The following is a 21,972-nucleotide window of genomic DNA, read 5'->3' on the forward strand; positions in this document are numbered from 1 at the left end:
AAATAAAGCAGCACTTTAAGAGCCCATGGGCTAAACCTAAATGGTTTAAGTATTCTGCAAAAGCTTTGTTTCCTACCTTAGCAGAAAGTAATTAGAATATTTGATAGAAAGATTTTAATATTGTCATTCTTGGCGATGACATACATCAGTTATGTTCACAATAAACTAGCTACAATTACAAAAAGGCAACCCCATTTATATGTTTTTTCAAACTGCTACACACCTTCAAAACTACTAAATACACTGTATGAAGTAAAACACAATTTACTTTATCCTTCCTAATTTATATTTAAAGATAAATGAAAATATTTTGTAATAAGAGATTCAGACCGATTAGCAGGAATTTGTGGACTAAATTTATAGCCTGCCAACCCCCTCCTTGGCAGGAAGCATTACATGTGTCACAGGAAACTACCAAAATCCTAAATTATGGACTGGTTTGACCTTATAGTAAGTTTCCATTCAGCCTCCTCAGTTAGTGATGGATTTGTGCCTCAGAGCATAGGGATTTAGAATCAATTCCACATATAAACACCAACACTTTCCTTCATGAGTAATAGTAGCTGCTATCAAAATCTTTATAAACCTGTTTGTCTGAGGTCTGGTGTGACTAAGATCCATGAAATAAAGGAGGAAATCTTCTTTAGACCTCATTATCGTAGGTACAGTTAACATTTTTATATGATAAGGATTTTCAGTCCACCTTATTAACACAGATAAAACGCACAGGCTAAACTAAGAGCTCTATTTTACAGTAGAGTATTATGGGATCTTTACCAATGACAAGATGAACCTGCTCAAGTGGACTGAAATGTGGACCGCTCCCAGAAAGAATGGTCTCATCCTCCCTCTGTCACCCCTTCAAGTCATACTGGTTTTGGGGGGTTTTTTTGCCAAGTAATTTTCAGCTGGATCAGTTCCCAGATCCTATTCCTTGCATGCTTTTAAGACTACCAGAGCTAGCACAAAGATGATCTGGGAATGCAGTCAGGCCCGCTCCTCTCTGCGGTAGTACACACTCTGGTAAACCCAAATTTACCACCAGCCTGCAGCTAAAGAGTAGCAGCATTGGACTGAAACTAAACTTCACTGTCTTGCAACCTTGCTGGAGATTTAAAAGTAGAGAGGTTTACAATTGGAGGAGGATCTGAAACATTCTACTCTGCAGTCTCGTTTATTAAAATAATTTAGTAACAAGGACTTGAGATTGCTTGTGGAGCTACAGCAGAGACAGCAGCAATATGACTCTTCCATAACTAATAAAATTCCCCGGACTAAAAATCACGCCCAAGAAGTGTGGTTTTAAGGACAGGATTTCAAATTCAGGATTTGGGTTGCAGTTCTACAGCAGTTACAAATACAATCCTAATGCTAATCTTTTGGGAGCATGCACTGACATTTCAGTCATTACGGCACACACCTCCAATAGCAACACTGCATTCCCTACAGAAATTAGAAGCTGGCACAAAAGCAGAACACTTACTCATAAAATAACATCCCAAACACATATTCAGAAGATCCGGGTTTACCTTTGCTCTGTCAAACTTCCTATGTTTCTACATATGGATAGCAATTATTTAGCAAGTTCTAATTACTTAAATTCTAACTGCAATAATTAGAAAAGCCAGGGCATTACGCATTCCTAGAAATGTATTATGACAATGGTGCTGCAAAGGAGGGAGTCAAAGAAACAAAGATACAGACACAAAATATTTTAAGTTTCTTCCTGTTTCTCCCCGGTAATACAAAAAGCAGGCAATTATAAACAGATCTTCCCAAGTGAAATCTACAAATTATACTTCAGTTGCTTACACTAAATATCTGACATTGTACTGGATCTTACAATCACACGCTAAGTGCAAGGCAAAGCAAGTCTTGTAACAGCAATTATGTTTTCCCCATATCAAATAATTGCTGAATTCCACAACAGCACAGAAAACTGATGACACCATTACACATGAAACTGAACACTTTTTTGGCCTATTCTGTAGTTTCAAAGGCAATCTGAAATTTTACTTTTTCTCTATTATACCTCCTCAAGCAGTCTGGCATAATTTTTGTAAACAAATATGCCAAAGCCACATTATAAACTCAGAATCAACTACCGTTCTGTTCCCAGTACAATTCCATTGTTTAAGCCTCAAAGTGCATTAATAGTTCCCACCAGAAGTTTGAATGAGTGATTACAAGCAACAATTTCACACTTATACTGGAAATCAGAACAGATACTTCATAGAAACTATAAGCACTGCACTTTAGTGTATTCTAGCTAACATTAGCTTGATGACTGTATTTCACCATTTACATTTCACTACCATTAAAACACACATGAATAAAATATTTTAAACAAATACCTTTTAAAATACCACTAACCTTCCATGAGCATGAAAATCTAGCTGCAAGAACTGATCTTCATGTGATACTGCTCTTTTGGCACGCTGGTGTTTTTGGTGTAACAAATCCGCATCATAAGACAATCCTTCGTAATGTCTAATATACTTATTTAGAGGATTTCCATACTGGCCTGAAAAGAAAAAAAAAAAAAAAAAAAAAGGTTTAGCATGTCTGAGAAATTGAGATATTACTGAGGTTGCAACCACACTAGCACGTATGGCAGATCTGCGGTGCAAAACAGTTGGTGGTGAGGACCCAACTTCCAACTCACATGCATTTTAGCTTGCTTGTTTTCTCCCTTGCACACTTCAGATTCATACTGCTCTGGGCCCACAAACTGAGTGCACACTTGCAGTTAAGAGTGCATTACATGGACCTTGGAAGGCATCTTCCACTTCCATTTCAATCAATACAAGTATAATTCATTTACTCCAAAACTAGCCCACAATGCAAAAGACATCACTGCAGACAGAAAGCTTGAGCTGTTTCAGAAATGCACTCCCAATCCAAACACTAAAAATTGAACAGCTGAACATCTTTCTTCTGGTTCCCTGGAAGAATTGCACTTCCAGCTGCACACTGCACTCACGACACCAAAGTGTCTGCTCAGAATGTTTATGTTCCACATACCAAATATACCAAAAATCTAAGAGCAAATCATGCCACATAGCAACACTACATTTTCTATCACATGGAACCTCTCCTGTGGAGACAGGCTGAGAGTTGGGGCTGTTCAGCCTGGAGAAGAGGAGGCTCTGGAGGGACCTTACAGCACCTGCCAGTACCTTAAGGGGCCGACAGGGAAGCTGTCGGGAAGCTGGAGAGGGACGTTTCACAAGGGCAGGCAGTGATAGCACAAGGGGTGATGGCTTTAAGCTGAAAAAGGGTCGATTTAGGTTAGATATTAGGAAGAAACTCTTCACTGTGAGGGCAGCAAGGCGCTGGCCCAGGCTGCCCAGAGCAGCTGTGGGTGCCCCATCCCTGGCAGTGCCCAAGGCCAGGCTGGATGGGGCTGGGGGCAGCCTGGGCTGCTGGGGGGTGTCCCTGCCCATGGCGGGGGGCTGGAACTAGGTGATCTTTAAGGTCCCTTCCAACCCAAACCATTCTATGATTTTAGGAATGTTCCATCATGTGTAAAAGTTTTATTCAGGATGTGTCTCTAAAAAACATACATTTAGTTCAGTCTGGTTTGGACACTTCCTTCTCAGGCAATATTTCTGACTCGCATTAAGAGTGCTGACAGAAAATAAGGAAAGATTTTGGTCCTTACATCCTGATGGAAGAAGGGACATACAGAACTAACCTGAGGCACTAGCATTTATGAGCTTTTCGTATATCTATATTATGCATACAGAAGACCACCACATCAGCTCTGTATTTACACTAGACATTTTACTATAACACAGCATTTTTCACTCCAAGGTTAGCATTAGTAGGTCAATAACAGGATAGAAAACTCCTTGTGCTGCCCAGACACCTGTCAGACATGCTGCCGAGATGTACTTTTGACTACTAACAAGCCAACAGGACAGTAATCATAAGAACTGAAACCGTAAAGAAGTTAACATAGCATTATTCTCCTCCAGACAAGAAGCCACTATGTGCATTACTGACATTTCCTTAATTCTGATTTTGGACACTTATGACTAAGTACACAGTTTCCAGCCAGGATTCACTTTCTTATTAGCTAATATATCCCAAGTAATCATAGATGCACGATAAACTGACAGTACAGCATTTATTTCACAAGAAGTATATTTTCATATCCTGCCCACCACCAAGGCCTCCATCTCCTGCCTCCACACATTCCACACCGACACTCTTCACAAGTCTCACCACACTTGGGTATCGAACACCAGCACAAGAACACTATGCATGAAAGATTTTTCATCTACCTAACAAAAGTAAACACCGATGTTGTGGAAGGAATTATTAAGATGAAATGATCCAGTAACTGTGTTCAGAGCCCAAAACAGAAGTTCAAACAGTAGAAAATAATATGGAAAAATTGAAAAAAAACCCAACCCAAACCAAATACAACTTGCAAAGCAAATGACTGTGCCTTTGCAATGGAAGTAGTGTACACAGTATGTTTTACATACACAGTGAAAAACAGTTTTTAAACAGTTTCTGTTTAAAATATCCAGTCATAAGGAATTAACTTAAATACCTGTATCTAGAATCTACAGGCAAGTGTGAGATCATTTCATTGGTACTGGTTTCAAAGCCAGATTATATATGAGCCAAATTACGTCATGATTCTTGATGTCCCAAACATTAAAGCCAGCAAAGAATTAAAGATATTAAGTGATGCATAGTGTTTCAAAACTCCAGGGAGCGATCACATGTCTTGATACGCAACTTCTATCAAGTAGCTAACATGAAAACATTCACCCTGTTTGAAACACAGCCTTGCAGCATTGCCCTATACACTTTACACAACAAACACAAAACCAATTCTTTCCTCTTGTAACTCCATAGGAACAACTGGTTCTGAAGAACAAGTCAACTATTCATTACAGAATCTGCTTTGTGCCTCAAACTACTCAAAAGCAAGCACCATCTCTTACAGTGTTATGCAAAAAGTCAAGCTTTCTTTTAAGCAACCTGTGACAGCAATATATTGCCAAATGTATTTGTCAAAGGTATGTTTCAACACTGTCAAATTTTAGTAAGAATTTCCATACAAGTTGTTCCCTACATGACCCCTTTGATAAAGCATATTCTAGAACTTTAGATGTTGTAGTGAACTACACGGGGCTTTTTACTGAAACAAGTTGGCCCTATCCTTAGTTCTGTGAGCACTGTACCACATCATCTTTCACAAAAAGGACAAATAAATTCAACTGTCAACCACTTCATTTATGAAGAGAGAGACCCAATGTAAAACCTGAATAGTCTATTGAAAGCTGCAGTATACAAATACAATTATATCTACACTAAGAACATGAAACCAGAATACAGAACATGCAAGCTGCTAGTTTTCCAGCTCCAGGCTGAATCCATATCTTCAAACATTTCGTCATGAAAACTGCAAGGTTTCTTTCCATATTATAGAGGCTGCGTTTCATAGCACTTATGCTACATTCTGAAGGGTGCGCAGCCACATCAATGGTATAATGCTATGCCTCATTTTCTGCTACAAGCATGTATAAACCTTCCCCCTCGCCCCCCATTTTCTGTTCAGTTTTGTTACTTTTTTCACCAGATGTTGTTCTTACTTAATGGTGTGCATGCAAGTGTTTTCCCCATTGCTGCTGGCTCCTCACCTAGCTTTAAAGCCTTCCTTCCTCAACCTTCTCCTTAAAGAGCCAACTACTCACTTCATGCTTGATTTTTCAAGAACCTGACTTGGGCTATCGTCTTTTTTTTCTTGAAGAAACAGCAAAGTGCAGCACCTGAGAGATCAAATAAAAAGGCAAAACCCCAATTTTCTCCAGAATCCTTAATTCTGCAAGAAAAACCAGGATCTCATAATCTGTTTAACCAACCTAAATGTGAGAATTCTCAGAACATATGCAATATTTTTCTTCAGGTATCTACATTGTCAAGACCCAGGGAGGTCCAGTAAGACAAGTGTATTCAAAAGCTTTGCCTCAGTCATGTTACATTGTCACAAAGAAAAATATCTGTTATTGTACCAAGGATACAATTTTGTAAGCAAAAATACAAATCTACCTTTCCCTTTATTTGTCATGAGGTCTTCTTTAACTTAATACCACATATTTATCAGTGCCTCTGTTTCTTTTAAAGGGATTAGAATGTCTGATCACCAACAAGCTCAACGAGCAACAGACAAAATTACTAAGTAAATTAACACTGCTGCTAAATGCAAGTGCGTTTGGAAATGTGCACAAGATTATACTGCCACCTCTTTTTAAACTCAAGTAATGATATACTGCAGATAAATCATACTCAAATTTCCTCACAGTACTGTAAGCTTCTGCAAATGTTGACCCTTCATCACTGACTGCAAATACAGTTCAATAACAAAATTTCATTCTTATTTCCACTCACTCAGTCTCAAAATACAAATCCATTCTTACCAGCTTTCCAGAAGCCACTTAATTTCTTATTTCTATATAAGTGTGTTAAACATTTATAAAATGTGTGATTTAAGCAAGCCTACATGAATTCTAAACCAAATAAGACACAGGACAAATCCAAAGTTTCAGCAACAACCATAAGGAATTTTGAGGATTAAGGATGTTGTCCCTGCCTGATGATTCTTTAACCACTTCCAACATAATCCCACAAAATTAAACGGAAACACCTCTCATGGCCCAAGAACTTCTATACACCAAACAAGAGTAGATGGAGTCCACTTTTATATCACACTGATGCACAATACATATTAGCCTGACTACAGATACATGCTTTCCAGTTCCAGGTATATGATCCAAAAGTGTCAACATCAAAGAAAACAAGCTTCAAAATTAACTGCTATAAGCTAAAACATAAGCTAAACTTTAATTTAAAAATGAACCTAAATCTAGAATATGATACTAATAACTCCACAAAACTTTATCAGAACTAAGCAGTTAATATGCTGCAAAATGTGTAAGCTTCTGCACTCCATAATCCCAAGACTATTTAACAAGTTAAATTATCTTCAACTTTTCTGAGGTATGAAGCTTCTAATAATGCATTCCTTAAATTGTATAGGCCATTTTTCTCCCAGTGTTGCAAGGTACTCTTTGAACAGCTTCAGGCACCTAGAAAAAAGAAGTTTTAAAGCATGACAACTTACTGAAGACCCAATAATACCTCGCACCCAATCCAAGTCTCATAACCACATGGGAAGCTGAGACTGCACTCAAAAACTATTCTCTGACTCAGCTGAGTGCTGAGAGAGAAAAGTGCTATGACAAAACAGCAAAAGGCTACTGACATTTAAAAGCATTGTAACTACTCCCTCTACTAAGCAAAAGCAGAGAGGGTTTTAAGCAAAACTCCTTTTTCTTCACCAAAACATATACACTTCGTGATCATACAGGGAAACAATGCTATTTCTTTTCACTTTCTCCAAAACTTAATGAACTCCTTATGGTTTAAGTATTCTCATAGAGAACACAACACAAACACTCTTGCTGCTCTCCTGCTAAACCAAAGCAGCTGTGTATCACAGAGCACATGCTATTTCATAGCTTTTATAAAAAGGGACTTCACACGAAGTTGAAATCAAGGCTTCAAAATGAATGTTTACTTTCACTTCCAGAAGCATGTATAACATTAACTTTGCTATAGTGTTGAAGGTCTGCAAATGATACGTGATCTACCTCTAATATAACCAGCTACGCATCTAAAGCGATTATCATCTTCACAAAGGTAGCTCAGTAAGTCAACCCCAGAACACATGAATTTACAGGATCCCACAGCAAACGTCTGTTAAACTGGAGGCAAGACTTCACTGAGGTGCATGAGGGAGGCACAACTGCTAGCTCCAGTTTTTGGAGTTAGAATATTCTGCATCAAAAAAGAAGTCTATCACAGAATCTTAAAGTAGTACACCCCAAGAAATCATTACAAAAGCATGCATGTAGATCGCAACCGCTGGGACAAAATACTGTTGCTGTTTTGTTATCACTGAAAAACTGTTTTGGGTTTGTTGTTTTTTTTTAACAGTGACTGCAAGTCAAAGATCTTTTCAAGTGAGGATACAATCAGGAAGCCTGCAGTAAGAACACTGAACCGTGAGCACCTAGATACAGTTTAAGGGAGCTGCTCTACAAATTTCACGTCTCATGTTGCCATCAATCAAGTGTCAGAGATGGCACCATGCTTTTCCAGGCAGCCCAGTAAAATAAGCAGATGTTACACTTCATCTAAACGCTAAACTAGCAAACAGAAACCCTTCAGGATACAGACACAGGAGAGCGACAATGGGATGGGGCTTTTGAACCTGACAGGATAGTCTCCTAAAGACTTGCTAAATTAGATGTGGCATTTCCTATGACAAAACTCCTCCACGAACAAAACAACATTCTCACGGGCTTCCAACTAAATACTGGGAAGGACTTTAAACAGAATTAGGTAGAGCATTTAGGCAAAGGTCTCAAGGTGCCCTCCCCCCCCCCCCGAAAGATTTTTCTGTGTGAGGGTCTACAGCTCTTCAGCATCCCTAGGGAGTTGTAAAGAAAGTATCTCAGCTGTGGTTCTGAACGGACACAAATCCCACGGGACAGGTTGGGAGTCTGGGGCACACATTCTCACCTTTAACGAGCTTATGCAAAGGGTCAAATTATTACCCACGGGATTTTAGCTATAAGCCTCGTGGCACACCTTGAGCAGCTGTATGTAACAGTTCATCCATCATGGTTATTTTCCCAGAGAAGTCTATGAAGACTTTTTTTCACCCCCTAGACAAAACCTCCCCAGTCTGTGGGAGCAAAGCAGTACCCACAGCAAAGGAAGTGAGCTAGGGAACACCTAAGCCAAAAGTCCTCAGGACCAGATGGGATACATCCAAGAGTGCTCAGGGAGCTGGCTGATGCCATTTTGATCCTTACTATCACCTTTTTGAAAGTTTATGTTGATGGAGCTGGGTTTCTGACAACTGGAAGACAAATGTCAGCCCCATCTTCAAGGGGGAAGGGCCTGGAGATGTACAGGTTGGTCAGACCAACCTCAGTATCTGGGAAGATTACAGAGGAAATCCCTACAGAAGCTAGCTTCACGCACATAAAGACAACTGGTAATAAACAGTACTGAAAGGTTACCCACATAAACATAAAGATTTATTAAGTTTATATAAATCGTAGTAAAAGATGACAACATCAAACTCCCCATAAGAGGATAAATCAAGCATGCACTGCTCTAAAAAGTGAAGTTTATATCCAACCACTCAGATTAAGACTTGCATGACAAAGGCAAATAGTTCAAATATAACTCAAGCCTGTTAGTGGGAAAAAAAAAAAGCACAGAATATGACTTGATAAGACTATCAGCAGCCAGGCTAACTTACTGGATAAGTCTTTTTACTGCAAGTATCATCACTGATTTGCAGATCTGAAACGCCAGCATATGATAAATATCTTTAAGAGAATTACTATGATTTTAATTAAGATAAAGCAAGCTGCCCTTCAAGTACAACTTCAAGTACTTCTACTACTTTCAATGTATTTCTCTTAAATAATGTCCCCTTTACATGGGGCTCTAAAAACCGCACATAGCATCCAGATTTAGCACTTCTGTTTAAGTATATTGAAAGCCAGGAATCCTGCCATATACCTCCCTGCCAGAATTTCACTGAAGCATTTATTTAGGCTATAGTTTCATAACTGCCAGCAGAAGGGCAAGTCCCACTGCCATTTTTTGTCCATTTCTATATTTCCCTTGTGCTGACCGTAGAACAGATTCAACTGAAAAATATACTTTCTCTTCTGGGCAAGTTAGTTTTCCGTGAAAGAACAACATGAAACCAAAAAGACAAGTAAGGGTCATTGCACTTCACCAAAAAGGCACATTTAGGGCACAGTCAGACAATACAGCACCATGTAAGCAGTACACAGATGTCCACTTCTACTTTTTTTATTTATTTATTTTTAAATCTCTTCCTCCCTACCCCATGCAAGTCCCAGCTGTTCCTCCCCACTGGGCTTGGACCTGCACAATAAACTAACAGAAGTTACGTATCTGGCAGAAGATAACTAATTTATTTTATTTAAATTGGCAGGTTGAATTGGCTTCTCATGCCATCGAACAGAAGAGGTGGTGAAGGCGGAGAGATGGGAATGCATGACCAGGGCAGGACCACCGGACAGCGGTAACTCATTACAGTGGCTCTGCCATACTGCATAACTGAACCTTTAGATCCTTTTAAAATAAAAAATAAACTGCAGCCTTAGGCTTTTGGGCAATGCTATTTCAAAGCTACTATCTAAACACCTGATTTTTTTTACTTTTAATTACCATGGGCAAGCATTTCTGAAACAGCCATCTGACAGCTGTCTTTACCAGACACTGTCTCATCCAGCCATTTAAAATTCCTAATGTTTTTATTTTAAACCCCAGATAAATGCTGAAGGCTGAGTGCCATGTTAATGAAGGCTAGTATTCTCAATTTATAGCAAGGATGCAACCTAAATCACTCAGAGGCTGGTAGCTCATAAATGCCTTCCCACAACTCCCCCATGTGTCCAGAAAAAACAGAATTTCTCCCATGCTCAATGGAAAATATGTAGTTCAATATCCAGCAGAACAAGACACTAAGATCCAGCTTGAAAGTCCTGGCAACATAGAAGAGTGTGTTGTACCAGTGAAAACAAACAATTTATCATATATTTCCAGTAATGTTCACCATCTGATCACCCTTGTTAAACCCAAGCTTTTTTGGGGTCTTGTTAGTTCTCTTTTCTGCATTTTCTATTCCCCCTTCCACCTTTTTTTTTTTTTTTCAAATGACCCTCAGATAGAAGGAGAAATTGTATGAGTTCTCTCTATTCCTCAAATAAATCATTATGTATGGATAATTAAGTACTGTTTAATATAACCGCATGCATGTTCATCACATGCAACAAAGCACACTACCAAAAGCTCTAAATAACATTGCCTAAACTAAATACCACTTTATACACACCAAAATTATTAACACCACCAGACAGTGAATAGATCCCTTAAGCCAAGCAATTCCAAGGGTACTGAGGAAAATGCTGAGATTCACTTTTCTTTAAAAAAGAATTCTTAAAATTCATGGCACATACATCTTGCCTTGTAGCATCCAGTATCTACTCGAGATAAATTCCACCTTTCCCCAACTAAAAAAAAAAAAAAAAAGAATGCCTTTTCCTTCTCACACTACTGAAATTGTATTCAAACTGACCTACTGGACCCCTTGTTTCATGAAGGTCATATTTATTCAGTGGTAGCAAAGAAAGAAAAACTTCTAAGACAGCTTAAAAAGTGATCTGCACCGAAACCTAATCAAGCACATGTTTAGGGCCTATTAGACCAAATTGCTGATAACTTGTCTGTTTTAACCATAAACCATACAGACAGCTATAAAGCAACATAATACAGACATTGCAGAACACTGCATTAGTGCAGCAATGCCAGTGATTGCTTTTGATTGCATTCCTTTTACATAATCTTACAAACAAATAAATTACAAAAGAAAACAGATTTTTCAAATGGAACAGAGATTTCACTAATGTTTCTCCTCAAATAAGCCATCTAAGTTATGTTGTACCTTCATATTTTAAAACATTGGTTTTGTGATTCATACTTAACTGTGAACTGAAGTTAAAATTGGTTCTGTTATTCTATAATATACCTTTATATGTAAAGTATCGATACATACGGTATACAGACTCAAAGTCTTGTGCAATTCTGAAAGAGGAGGTCAAGCTCAGGTATCCTGTAAAAATATTGCAATCTTGGACTCAACATACAGAAAAGCATTTTTTTTAAGTGCAGAATAATGGAATTTTCAAAATGATTACTAATTAATACCTACATGGCTTAAAACTATGCAACTTTACAGGCAAGTATAACTTAGCCTCAAGATCTGTATAAAATTAATGAGCACAAGATGCATTGTACACAAGTGAAACACAGGTTAATTGTTGGGTTTTTTTCATTTGTTTCCAGTTTGTACTGCTCTCACAGTAACATTGCTAAGAATCACAAACTTGCCCTTTTTCACAGTTACTAATGCCTGCCTAAAAGAAAAGCATGCAAATGAAGAACTATTTTTCAGTAAATAAAAACATTTGCAGTACTGAAGAAACTTTAGAAATGTGATCACAGTTAAACCAGAAAATTTTAATATTAAAAAAATTGAATTCAACACAAAGTTATGGTAAATATTTCATAACTGCGTTGAGACTTTTACCAAAGAAGTTTCATAGAATATTTTGGATACACGGCCATAATTTCCATATTTCTATCCAGCATTATTAAGCTTTCTTTAAAGATTTACCTGTACTGCTAAACACGTGCTCCTGTTACCTGCTAGTCAGGTGTGCTTCCTAGTGTCAGAAATGTTGAAGGAACACGTTCTTCTCTCAAATTAAAAAAATATAACATAAATTTCTAAAATAAAATATACTTCATGAACTCACTTCTATGTATCCAGAGGACTGTACTTCACACGCTTACTATGATCTGAACTTCAAGACATACTTGCCTGCCTAGAATTAAAGAGTGGAAACAACCCTCACAACTGGTTAATGAATCACTTTTAATTAATTCTGTGCCAGCACCGTTTAGTTCAGAAAACAAAGAAGTCTTGAAAATTATGCCAATAATTAAGTCTGAAATATGCTGATAAGTTGGCAAGAATTTATGAAGGAACAGTCACCAGGAAATTCTTTTGTGTACACCACTCCTGATCATATAAATAACGGGATGACTCCTGGCCATAGAAACTAGCTTGCCTTTTATCTCACAGCGTAGGCACCAGTACAACCTACTGAAGTTTTCACATACTTTGATGTTACTGTTGGAGAACTTGTAAAGGACCAGGATTTAGGGCTAGATCCTTTGCTAATAAACCACTGATGCACACAGATGCAGAGCCCAGATAAACAGGAGAGGTGCCAACCGAAAGAGGAACTTAGTCCTTATCGGCTGCTCCACCCATCCCTCAGCAAAAAACCCACAGTCCGTCTTTCCCGACATCTGTTCCTGCGAAAACGCGAAACTCTTTCCCTACCAGGACCTGACCCATTAGGTATTACCAGACGCAGCCAAGAAACTACCTTAACAGCTGCCTAAGGCTGCACGCCGGCTCCGCACGGGCGCCGTTACCAAGTTGCACGGTCCCCACGGCCAGCACGTTTTCCTCCGGCCTGGGCGGCAAGGGAAACCCTTCCCGCAGCCCCGGCCGCGCTCCGGGAAACACCCGGGCTCGTCTTTTATTTCCTAGAGCCGAACTTCCCGCCCAGCCGTGCCGCCCGGTCCCGGGGGCAGAGGGCGGCCGCAGGGCAGGCGAGGCCGGGGAGCGGCGGGACACCCGTGCGGGCAGCCCCCCGCCGCGCTGCCGCCCGCCCCAAGCACCGGCTGCCCACCGCCCGGCCGCAGGCTAGGTTCGGGCGGGGGAAGGTAACCGGGAAGCGGCTACCGGGACATGGAGAAAGTCCCGAGAGACGGAAGCAGAGCCGAGAGCGGCGAGCCGGGCAGCAGGGAAGCGCACCCGAGCGCGGCGGGGAGAGGGGCCGAGGGGAAGGGGGGGGAGGGGGGGGGGGGGAGGGGGACAGCTGGCTCGGTCTTCGGAGGGGGAAAGTCCCGGGAAGCGGGCAGGGGCGCTGGGCCGGCCGCAGGCGGCGGGGGGGGGAGCGGGCCCGGGCAGGATGCTACGGACCGTGCCCAGGAGCGAGTGACGGGAAAAGGGAGCCCCGGCCGGCGGCCCAGCCGCGGCCTGCCGCCGGTGCGCTGAGGCGCGGCGCCCCGGGAAGCGGGGCCCGCCGCCCCCAGCCCCGAGCCGCGGCAGAGAAGGGGAAGGGAGGACGGCCGGCAGCCCCGAGCCAGGGCCCCACCGGGCCCAGCCGCTCCTCACCTCCGGCGCCCGCCGCACAGGAGCACAGCAGGATTATCGTCCCCGCCAGATCCATCTTCGCCGGGCCCAGGCCCCACCGCCGCCTACCCACAGCACATCCGCCCCAGTCGGCGCCGGGATGGGGAGGAGCGAGCTCCGCGCCTCCCTCCGCTTTGTCCCCCGCCGCCCCGGAGGAACCGCTTCCGCCCACAGATCAACGGCCGGCCCCGCCGCTCCCCGCCCGGCAGCGCTCCGCTCGGCTCCCCGCGCCACCGCTTCCTCCGGCCGCCCGCCCCCGCCCGCGCGACGCCACCGGCGGGGCGGGGCCACAGGGCACGCCCCGAACGCGCGAGCCACCCCGCCCCGCCTCCCCACGCTGCGAGCGCGGGGCGCGGCCCGCCGGAAGGGAGGTGGCCGGCCCGGCGGGCGGGGCCGGCGCGGGGGACGAGGCCGGCGGGCCGCAGCGCGGGGCCGGGCCGGGCCGCGCCTCCTCGGCGGCGAACCAGGGCGGGGCCGCCCCAGTGGGCGTGTGTTTCCCCGGGGCTGGCAGCTTCCCGGCCCAGGCGGGCCGGCACCGCGCCTGCTGCCGCCCTGAGGCTACCCGCGGGGGCGGCTGCGGCCTCCCCGACGCTGGAAGGGCTCGGGCTGGGGAGCGCCGGTGTTTGCGTGGGTGGCGAGGCCCAGCGTCCTCGGGGAAAGAACGAGCTGCTGAGGAAACTTCACTCGTACCCGAGCGGGCTTCCCTCCGGCCCCTCTGCACCTCTAGGTAGCCCGAGGGCTGTTTACCGCAGTGGGTGTCGTGAAAGCGTAAACATTTTACATCAGCCGGGTTCCTTTATCAGACGTGTTTCTTCTTGAAGAAGCTAATTTACTTGTCAAGTTTTATTTTGGTTCATCTATTTCTCCTGATGCTCTACATGTTGTGAAGCACTGTAGCTGACTACTGAACAGAGATTCTTCATTTTGAGGCTGTCTTAGAACAACCTTCATAATTAGAGTGTAAAGGAAAACCCTCCAATGAAGATAAAAACGTGAGCCGTTCACACAAAGCATTTTACTTCTCATTTGTCAAAATCGTAATTCTTACATTAAACTATGTTAATCGAAAGATTTATTTATTATATATGGGTTTGTGACAAGTTTCTTTGTTTACTATCAGCTCCGTTCTACTTGTTCTTTTCCATTCTTACTGCACTTTCAGAAAAAAAATTTCCCCCCGCTAACACCATTACGGCTGAGAAAAGTTGTTTTGCGGATAGGTACATAGAAAGTACAGTTACAATGAACGTACTTCAGAAAAGAACGCTAAAATTGGGGCAACGGTTTTGAAGAGCTCGTATAAGAGAACTGCTGGAAACGGAGAAGTTACATTCGTATCTTCCCGAACCCGTATTTAAAAATCTGTGATTAAAAGCTGAAAGTTTCCATAAGGAGAAAAAATAGGTTCATTAGGGTGAAGTCTGAGTAACGCACCTACATTAGTTCTCAAGTTATGTATGACGCTCATCACAATCGTGTTTTTATAATACAGATAATCTAACAAACCGCAGCAGAAAACCACTGAAAGCCTTCAGGAAAGCTGAGCTCGCCCGTGAGGAGGGGAACCCCCGGCAGCACGGCGCGCCGCGCCTTCCGCCGCTCCTCACCTCAGGGGCGGCGGGCGGCGCAGGAGGGGGCGGGGCGCTCCCCTTCCCGCGCAGGCGCGGCCCCGCCCCGCCGGCTCCCTGCAAAACAGCCGGGAGGGGGGGTGCCCGCGCCTCCGCTCTGCTGTTCGTTCGCCCCGGCTCCGCGCGCCGGGGTGGGGAGGGCTGGCCCGCCTAGGAGGGCTGCGCGGGCACGCCTGGTCCCTGCACCGCCTGAGGGGGCCGCCCCGAGCGGGCCGGTGGCCGGGGCCCCAGACGCAGACGCGGCCCGGCCCTGCCCCGCAGCCGCCGCTCCTTGTGCCGCCCCTTCCGGGCTCGCGCCGGGGTGCGCGCGCGCTCCCCGCGCCCCTCACGCGGCCCGCGGGCTCCCCACTTGTGTGTCACCCCCCGGCCCCGCGCCCCGCCGCCGCCTCCCCCCGCCCCTCCCCCCCCACCCCGGCCGGCGTTCCCGCCCCGCCGGCGGGCGCCCTCCCGCCCCCGCCGGCCCCGCCCTCGGGGCGCCCCCCCCCCGCCCCGGGCCCCGCGGTGACCCGCGGCTGCTTCCCCCTCCCGCCCACACGTCCCTGGCGGGGCGGAGCCGTCGCTGCTGTTATGGCGTCTTGGGCGCTGTTGGCGAAGGATCAGCCGCTGCGGTGCCAATAGAGCGCGAAGGAGCCGGGCGGCCGGCGGGCCGGGCATGGAGAGCCTGGCGCAGCCCCCGCCGCCTCCGGGCTCGCTGAAGAGGGGCGGCGGGGGCGCTGCCAGCCAGCTCCTCCTGGAAGAGGCGGCGGCAGGCGAGGGCGGCTGCAGGGACGGGCCCGCGGCGGCTGAGGAGGGCGGCGGGCGGCGCAGCCCTTCCCCTCAGCCGGCCCCCGGCCCCGCCGCGGACCCTCGGACGGCGTCTCCCTCACGGGCCGCGGAGGGCGGCGTGGCGGAGGGAGCGGAGCCGGTGACGCCGGAGAGCCCCGCAGCAGCGCCCGCTCCGGAGAGCGGTCCGGCGGGGGCCGGCTCCGGGAGCAGCGGGGCTCCCAGCCCCCCGGGGGAGGAGTCCCGGAGCCTGGACTCGCTGGAGTCCTTCTCCAACCTGCACTCCTGCTGCCCCAGCAGCTCCGAGCTCAACAGCGACGCCGAGGAGGCGGTGGTGGCGGCGGCCGCGGCGGGGGGCCCGGCCCCGGAGCCCGAGGGGGATAGGCCCGCGGCGGGCTCCCAGCTCCTCTCCGCCTCCAAGGAGCGCTTCCCGGGCCAGTCGGTCTACCACATCAAGTGGGTCCGCTGGAAGGAGGAGAACACGCCCGTCATCACTCAGAACGAGAACGGCCCCTGCCCGCTGCTGGCCATCATGAACGTGCTGCTGCTGGCTTGGAAGGTACCGCGCGGGTGGGCCGGCGCCCGCCGCCGCCATGGCGGGTGTGTGCGGGGCCGGGCGGGCGGCGCTGCTCGGGCTCCGCCGGGGCTGGCGAGGCGGGGCGGGCGGCGCCGGGGACACCGGTGCCGGCACCGCGCTCACGCACCGCTGGGGGCTGGTGCTGGGTAACGCGACGGCGCTGTCAGGAAAGCTGGAGAGGGACTTTTCACGAGGGCGTGCAGCCATAGCACGAGGGGTGATGGCTTGAAGCTGAAAGAGGGTCGGTTTAGAGCGGCTGTTAGGAGGAACCTCACCGTGAGGGCGGTGGGACACTGGAACAGGTTGCTCAGAGATGCTGTGGCTGCCCCTGGCAGTGCCCAAGGCCAGGCTGGGTGAGGCTGGGAGCGACCTGGGCTGGTGGGGGGGTGTCCCTGCTCATGGCGGGAGGGTGGGACTAAATGATCTTTAAGGTCCCTTCCAACCCAAACCGTTCTATGACTCTTATCAAGAAAGACGCAGACTTATTTCTGCTGTTATGCACCTATCTTGCATAGAGAGCTTGGAAAATAAATCGTGGCTCGCAGTCAGTTGCCACTACACTGCTTAGGTGCTGCTGCTGTCATACATAGGCTTACTTTATCGGCACGTTAAAACAAACAAAAATCTAGATGATGCTTTACTGAACCAAGCAATATATGGTTTGCAGATGTGTGCAGGTTACTAGTAAGTAAAGGTCACTATTTATAGCACTGAAAACATGGGTGATATTTTGGGAAAATAAGTTAGTTTTGCATAATGAAGTGTATGAAGAATCGCACAAAACACAAATTTGTACAAGTAGCTGCCTAAATAATAGGCATCCATTCCTACAGTTACATAGCATCACTTGTATTTAAATTAATAAGTAAATCAGGTCATGATCAAGTACAGTTTTGAGACCTGGAAGTTCTTCGGTTCTGATAGCCATTATGGGTACAGACTTCCTGTAGTCCTAAAATAATTACCTTTACGTTTTAAGCAACTAAAATGTAAGGCATATTGTAATTATTAACATTTATGCGCAAAAGGAGTATGTGTTGGAGAAGAGCTGTGAGGTTGTATGCATTGCAGGACAAGGAGGGGTTACTTCTCAAGAACTTCTGGCAATCCCACCCCAAAAGAGCGGTGAGCTGGTAAATGGAGGTGCAGAATAGGAAAGCTTAATGGGAATAGTTCTTGAGTTGTAGTATCAAGGGGAAGAAATTTGGTATTGGAGGAGTAGAAGGTTTTTCACAAGTGTAACAGGTGAAACAAAAAGCTCAAAATGGGAGTAATATTATAAATTTGTTTAGAGGAAGAAACTTTTCCAGGTTAATCGTTTTGTTTGAACTGTAGCTTCTGTACGTTTTCCTCAGCAGAATAGCTTGTACATCAGGAGGAAAGCTGTGGGTACAGTGATACAGATATTTAGCCATCAGCGCAAGCAGTACAGTTGAAGATGTGTGTGACTGTAAGGTGTTGCCTTCTAGGTTCTGCCATCCTTGAGAGGGTGTGACAGTTGTTTTAGACTTCAGTATTTAACACTCCCTTTCTGTGCTTCCTCTTCAACATCTGAAGAGTGAGTGGAGGGCCTTGGAGAGCTTACCATTCCTTGTTCTGTGTGGTGGTGTTTAAAAGAAACGGTTAGTTACAGGATTTTCCTTTTTAGCTTTTCATTTAATGAAAGCATAGAAATGGGACAGGGCTGGTTTTGTTTGCATTTCAGTTTTTGGAGTTTTTGTTCCTTAGTTTTCTTTCTTGGCCTCCTTAAATAAATTTTTTCTTCTGCTGTCTGCCATCCAGAATTTTACCTGACATTCTCCTTTGATCACATATTTCACTAGTGAGAGTTAAGGTGATATCCAATTTTATAAATAGGTGAAAATGAAAATGCCTTCTGGGAGTACTCTACTGTTTCTTACTGCTAGGATTACAGGAAGGGGTTTCTATAATTCTGTTTGTTAATGTAAAACTCGGCAGAATTTACATGAGTTGCAGACAGGCAGCTAAATTGGTGAAACTGCCGTTACATGTCTTACTATTTATGTGCTTGAGCGTTTTCCTGTTAGTTGGTTCTGTATTGCCCCTGCGTATAATTGATTTCCCTCATTAGTGCCTCTACAAATTAGCCTTTCTTCTCCCCAGTTTATGGTCAAGAAGCATGTTGGCATTGTTTGGAGTGGCAAGCTTATTGGCAGTTCACCTGTACATCACTGACAGTAGCTAGCTAGATACCAAGGCTGAGGATGGACATCCATATTCTTCTCACTTCTACTGAACCGAGGTGAACACTAGGTTGGGTCAGCTAATTGTAATTTGGCAACAAGGAAGCAGACCAAAAGATGAAAACAGGTAAAAGCATAGCAAGAATCCCGTAGCATACGTCAGGCAAAAATAAGCTATGTGGCAGGGGGGGAAAGATGGAGGAAGGACGGGAAATAAAAATCGCAACAGAGAATAAGAAGGTAAACAGTTAAGCTTTTGGCTTTTGTCCCTGTATCAGATGCCAACTTTGCTTTTTAAAACTCTATCCTGACAAGGCTGAGAGTTTTGGTTATCCTGTAGGTAGATATGGTCTCTAATACCTTCAGTTAATACATGCCAGTGCCCAAAGTTGAGAAGCAATGGTTACAATACTAGCTGTCAAGTTTTCATGAGCACTTGCATGGCCAAATACATGCTACAGTTATTCCAGATTGGGAGTGATAACTGGAGATCCAATGCTGTGTATCAGCTAAGCTTGTGCAGCAGTGAATGTTGAACTCGGATAATCGTTTGTGACAAGTAGAACATAATGAGTTTGCCTAGAACAAAAATATTTACGTTTAATAATAAGTGGGAAGCCTTCAGAGAGTGTGTAGGCCATAAGGATGGAAATGTTTATGCCCAAAAACTGAGATTAACATTTGGATGTATTAAGGAGAATTCACCTTCTGAGGTATTTCAGCTTCTCAAAATGCAAGCTTCTTACCCCCCCACTAGAGTAATGTTTAAAAGATACTAAAAGTTTGGTGACCTTCTGTTTGTATGTCCCTGTTGCCCTCTGTCAAAACAGTGGGTTTTGAGAAAGCCCTCTCTGAGTAAAGAGAGACCATAGGTGGTTTGTTAGATAGCTTAAAGGATTGCAATAACAAGAAGACCTAAGATGTAGGTAGGTGTGCCGTGTGCTCAAAATATTTTTTCCTAGTGGTTATGAAGATCTTGCTCATTAATGGAGCAAGATTCTTTTCTGTTCCTCCTCATTATTCAGTTTTTATTATGCCTTTTGGAGGTGTTTCTGATACTACTGTTAAGATTTTTATTTAGGGATACAGGTATAAAGACTACTTTAAAGTAATTGATTCTTCTAGAACGCTGCATCCGTATGTCCTCATCTGCTGGTTTGGCAATGCTTGTGTGTTTTGGAAATTCTGAAATAGTAGCACCCATTGGGACTGTTCAAATACTTTTTTGATAATACCAGGTTTTGGAACCAAACTTGTGATAAAACTGCTACCTCTCTTTTATCCACTACTTTCAAAGGAGTCTGGATATACAGCTTTTGAGGTGGCAGATTGTAGAAGCTTTACTTTTCAATGTTACAATTATGAAATTGCTTTTCTTTTGAAGTGTTTTTGCAGACTGCCTGTGTAATCGTAAAGTTTAGTCTTTAGGAGGCAGAGCCCAGGAGTTCTGCTTGCAGAATTGTTACAGAAGTAATTTTCTTCTAAGTAAAAAAGAAAACAAAAGCAGTATGATACCAACCTGAAAAAACAGCTTAGGTTTCTGTGATGGAAATGAGAGCAGAAACAGAGTATTGAAACATTTAAAAATGTATGTACAAGTATGGGTTGTGTCTTCTGATGTGGAGTAGCATAGGACACTGTCTCTCAGCTTGTTCAAATCTGAAGACGACCCAGTTTTTTCTCAGGCCTGTGGCTCACTATGTAGTTAAGCTTAGCATTGCAAAGGTTGCTTTTTCTAAATACTTTTTTGTGGTGTTTGTTAAGGTGTAGTTCATGCACCACTTTCTGATAACCTCTGGCATTGCATTAAACTGTAGTTTTGTGTGATCATGGCAATCATCAGATGCTGAAAGCTTATTAAAGGTGTGATGGAATTCTGCTCTGTGTTTCTTGTGATGTCATGTAGCTGAAGAACTCTGTGAAAACACATTGGACAGAAATTAAAACTCTGAAATGTTCAGGGATCAGAGAAACTGTTTTGGAACATGAAATAAACCTGAGGGAGATCATAATGTAATACAAATATAAATAATATTAATAATGACTTGGGAAGTGAGCCCATATGGAGTATCTTGTCCTTACAGCTTTTTATATAGGAGAATAATCCCATCCCAGCATATTTGACAGCGTCTTTAAATATTTTTCTATCACAGTCTTCTCAACAAATGGAAGGTTTGGGAAGCTGTGTTCTGTACGTGCCTAGTTCTACTAAAGTTTCTGTAACTTTCAGAACTGTGTGAATTACAAATTTAGGTGACAGTAACAATTATGTAAGTAAATATTACATAACTACTTATGCCTGGGTGTATTCAAAGTGATTTTTGGGTTTAGGTACTCATAAAAATGGGCTTTTTTCAGAGGAGCTGAGTACAGTATGCTCCTGCTGATGCTTCATGTGTCAGAGTCTGTGGTGGCAGCGCCGGGTCTGAGGTCTGGCACTAGCCTTTCACACATGATCTGCTTTTTCTTGTTACTGAGCTAAACCTCCTTATGGCCAGCATTTGACAGATTGCTCAGATGAATTTGCTCAGCCTTTGAAGGTGAGTTGCTGGTGAGCTTCTGATGAATGCTCAGCAGAGGCCTTGGCAGCCTTCCTCCCTGCATCTGCGGGGGGAGTTGAGCTTACAAATTAGCAGGCCTCTAGCTGTGTGTTTTCCAGAAAAAGCAGCCTGCTCTGAGGGGCTGACGGAAACCTGGGTGAGGGGGCGGTGTGAAGGTTATCAGGTGGTCGCACGTACTATCAGGGTGTTGTGTGGTCGGTTAGTGAAGCTGTTCCTGCAAGGCAAGAGGTGTGTTTCTGCAGGGAGTCCAAACTGGTTTTTTGTCAAGGCAGCTTGAAGCTACCGTTACCCCTTCCGGAGCACTGAGTGCAGGGGAGTTGCATATTTTAGA

The 21,972-nt window shown here is 44.7% G+C and overlaps 2 protein-coding genes across 3 annotated transcripts in view; one reads left to right on the forward strand and one right to left on the reverse strand.

The window, feature by feature from the left end:
* ADAM10 (ADAM metallopeptidase domain 10) overlaps nucleotides 1–14,193 on the reverse strand; it is a 51,428-nt gene extending 37,235 nt beyond the window's left edge. The window contains exons 1-2 of one of the 2 annotated variants that reach the window (XM_055716270.1): nucleotides 13,892–14,193; nucleotides 2,374–2,524 (exon numbers count right to left, since the gene is read on the reverse strand). In XM_055716270.1, the coding sequence (XP_055572245.1) occupies nucleotides 2,374–2,524; nucleotides 13,892–13,946 (206 nt within the window). In that variant the 5' untranslated portion in view covers nucleotides 13,947–14,193. The remainder of the gene's footprint in view (nucleotides 1–2,373; nucleotides 2,525–13,891) is intronic. The other variant, XM_055716271.1, reaches the window with a different exon arrangement.
* A 1,857-nt stretch (nucleotides 14,194–16,050) lies between these two features.
* MINDY2 (MINDY lysine 48 deubiquitinase 2) overlaps nucleotides 16,051–21,972 on the forward strand; it is a 39,869-nt gene continuing 33,947 nt past the window's right edge. Inside the window, exon 1 of the mRNA XM_055715469.1 lies at nucleotides 16,051–16,858. Coding sequence (XP_055571444.1) covers nucleotides 16,190–16,858 — 669 coding nt within the window. The 5' untranslated portion in view covers nucleotides 16,051–16,189. The remainder of the gene's footprint in view (nucleotides 16,859–21,972) is intronic.

The sequence above is a fragment of the Falco cherrug genome, chromosome 7 (genome assembly GCF_023634085.1).
Source record: "Falco cherrug isolate bFalChe1 chromosome 7, bFalChe1.pri, whole genome shotgun sequence".
Taxonomy (NCBI): domain Eukaryota; kingdom Metazoa; phylum Chordata; class Aves; order Falconiformes; family Falconidae; genus Falco; species Falco cherrug.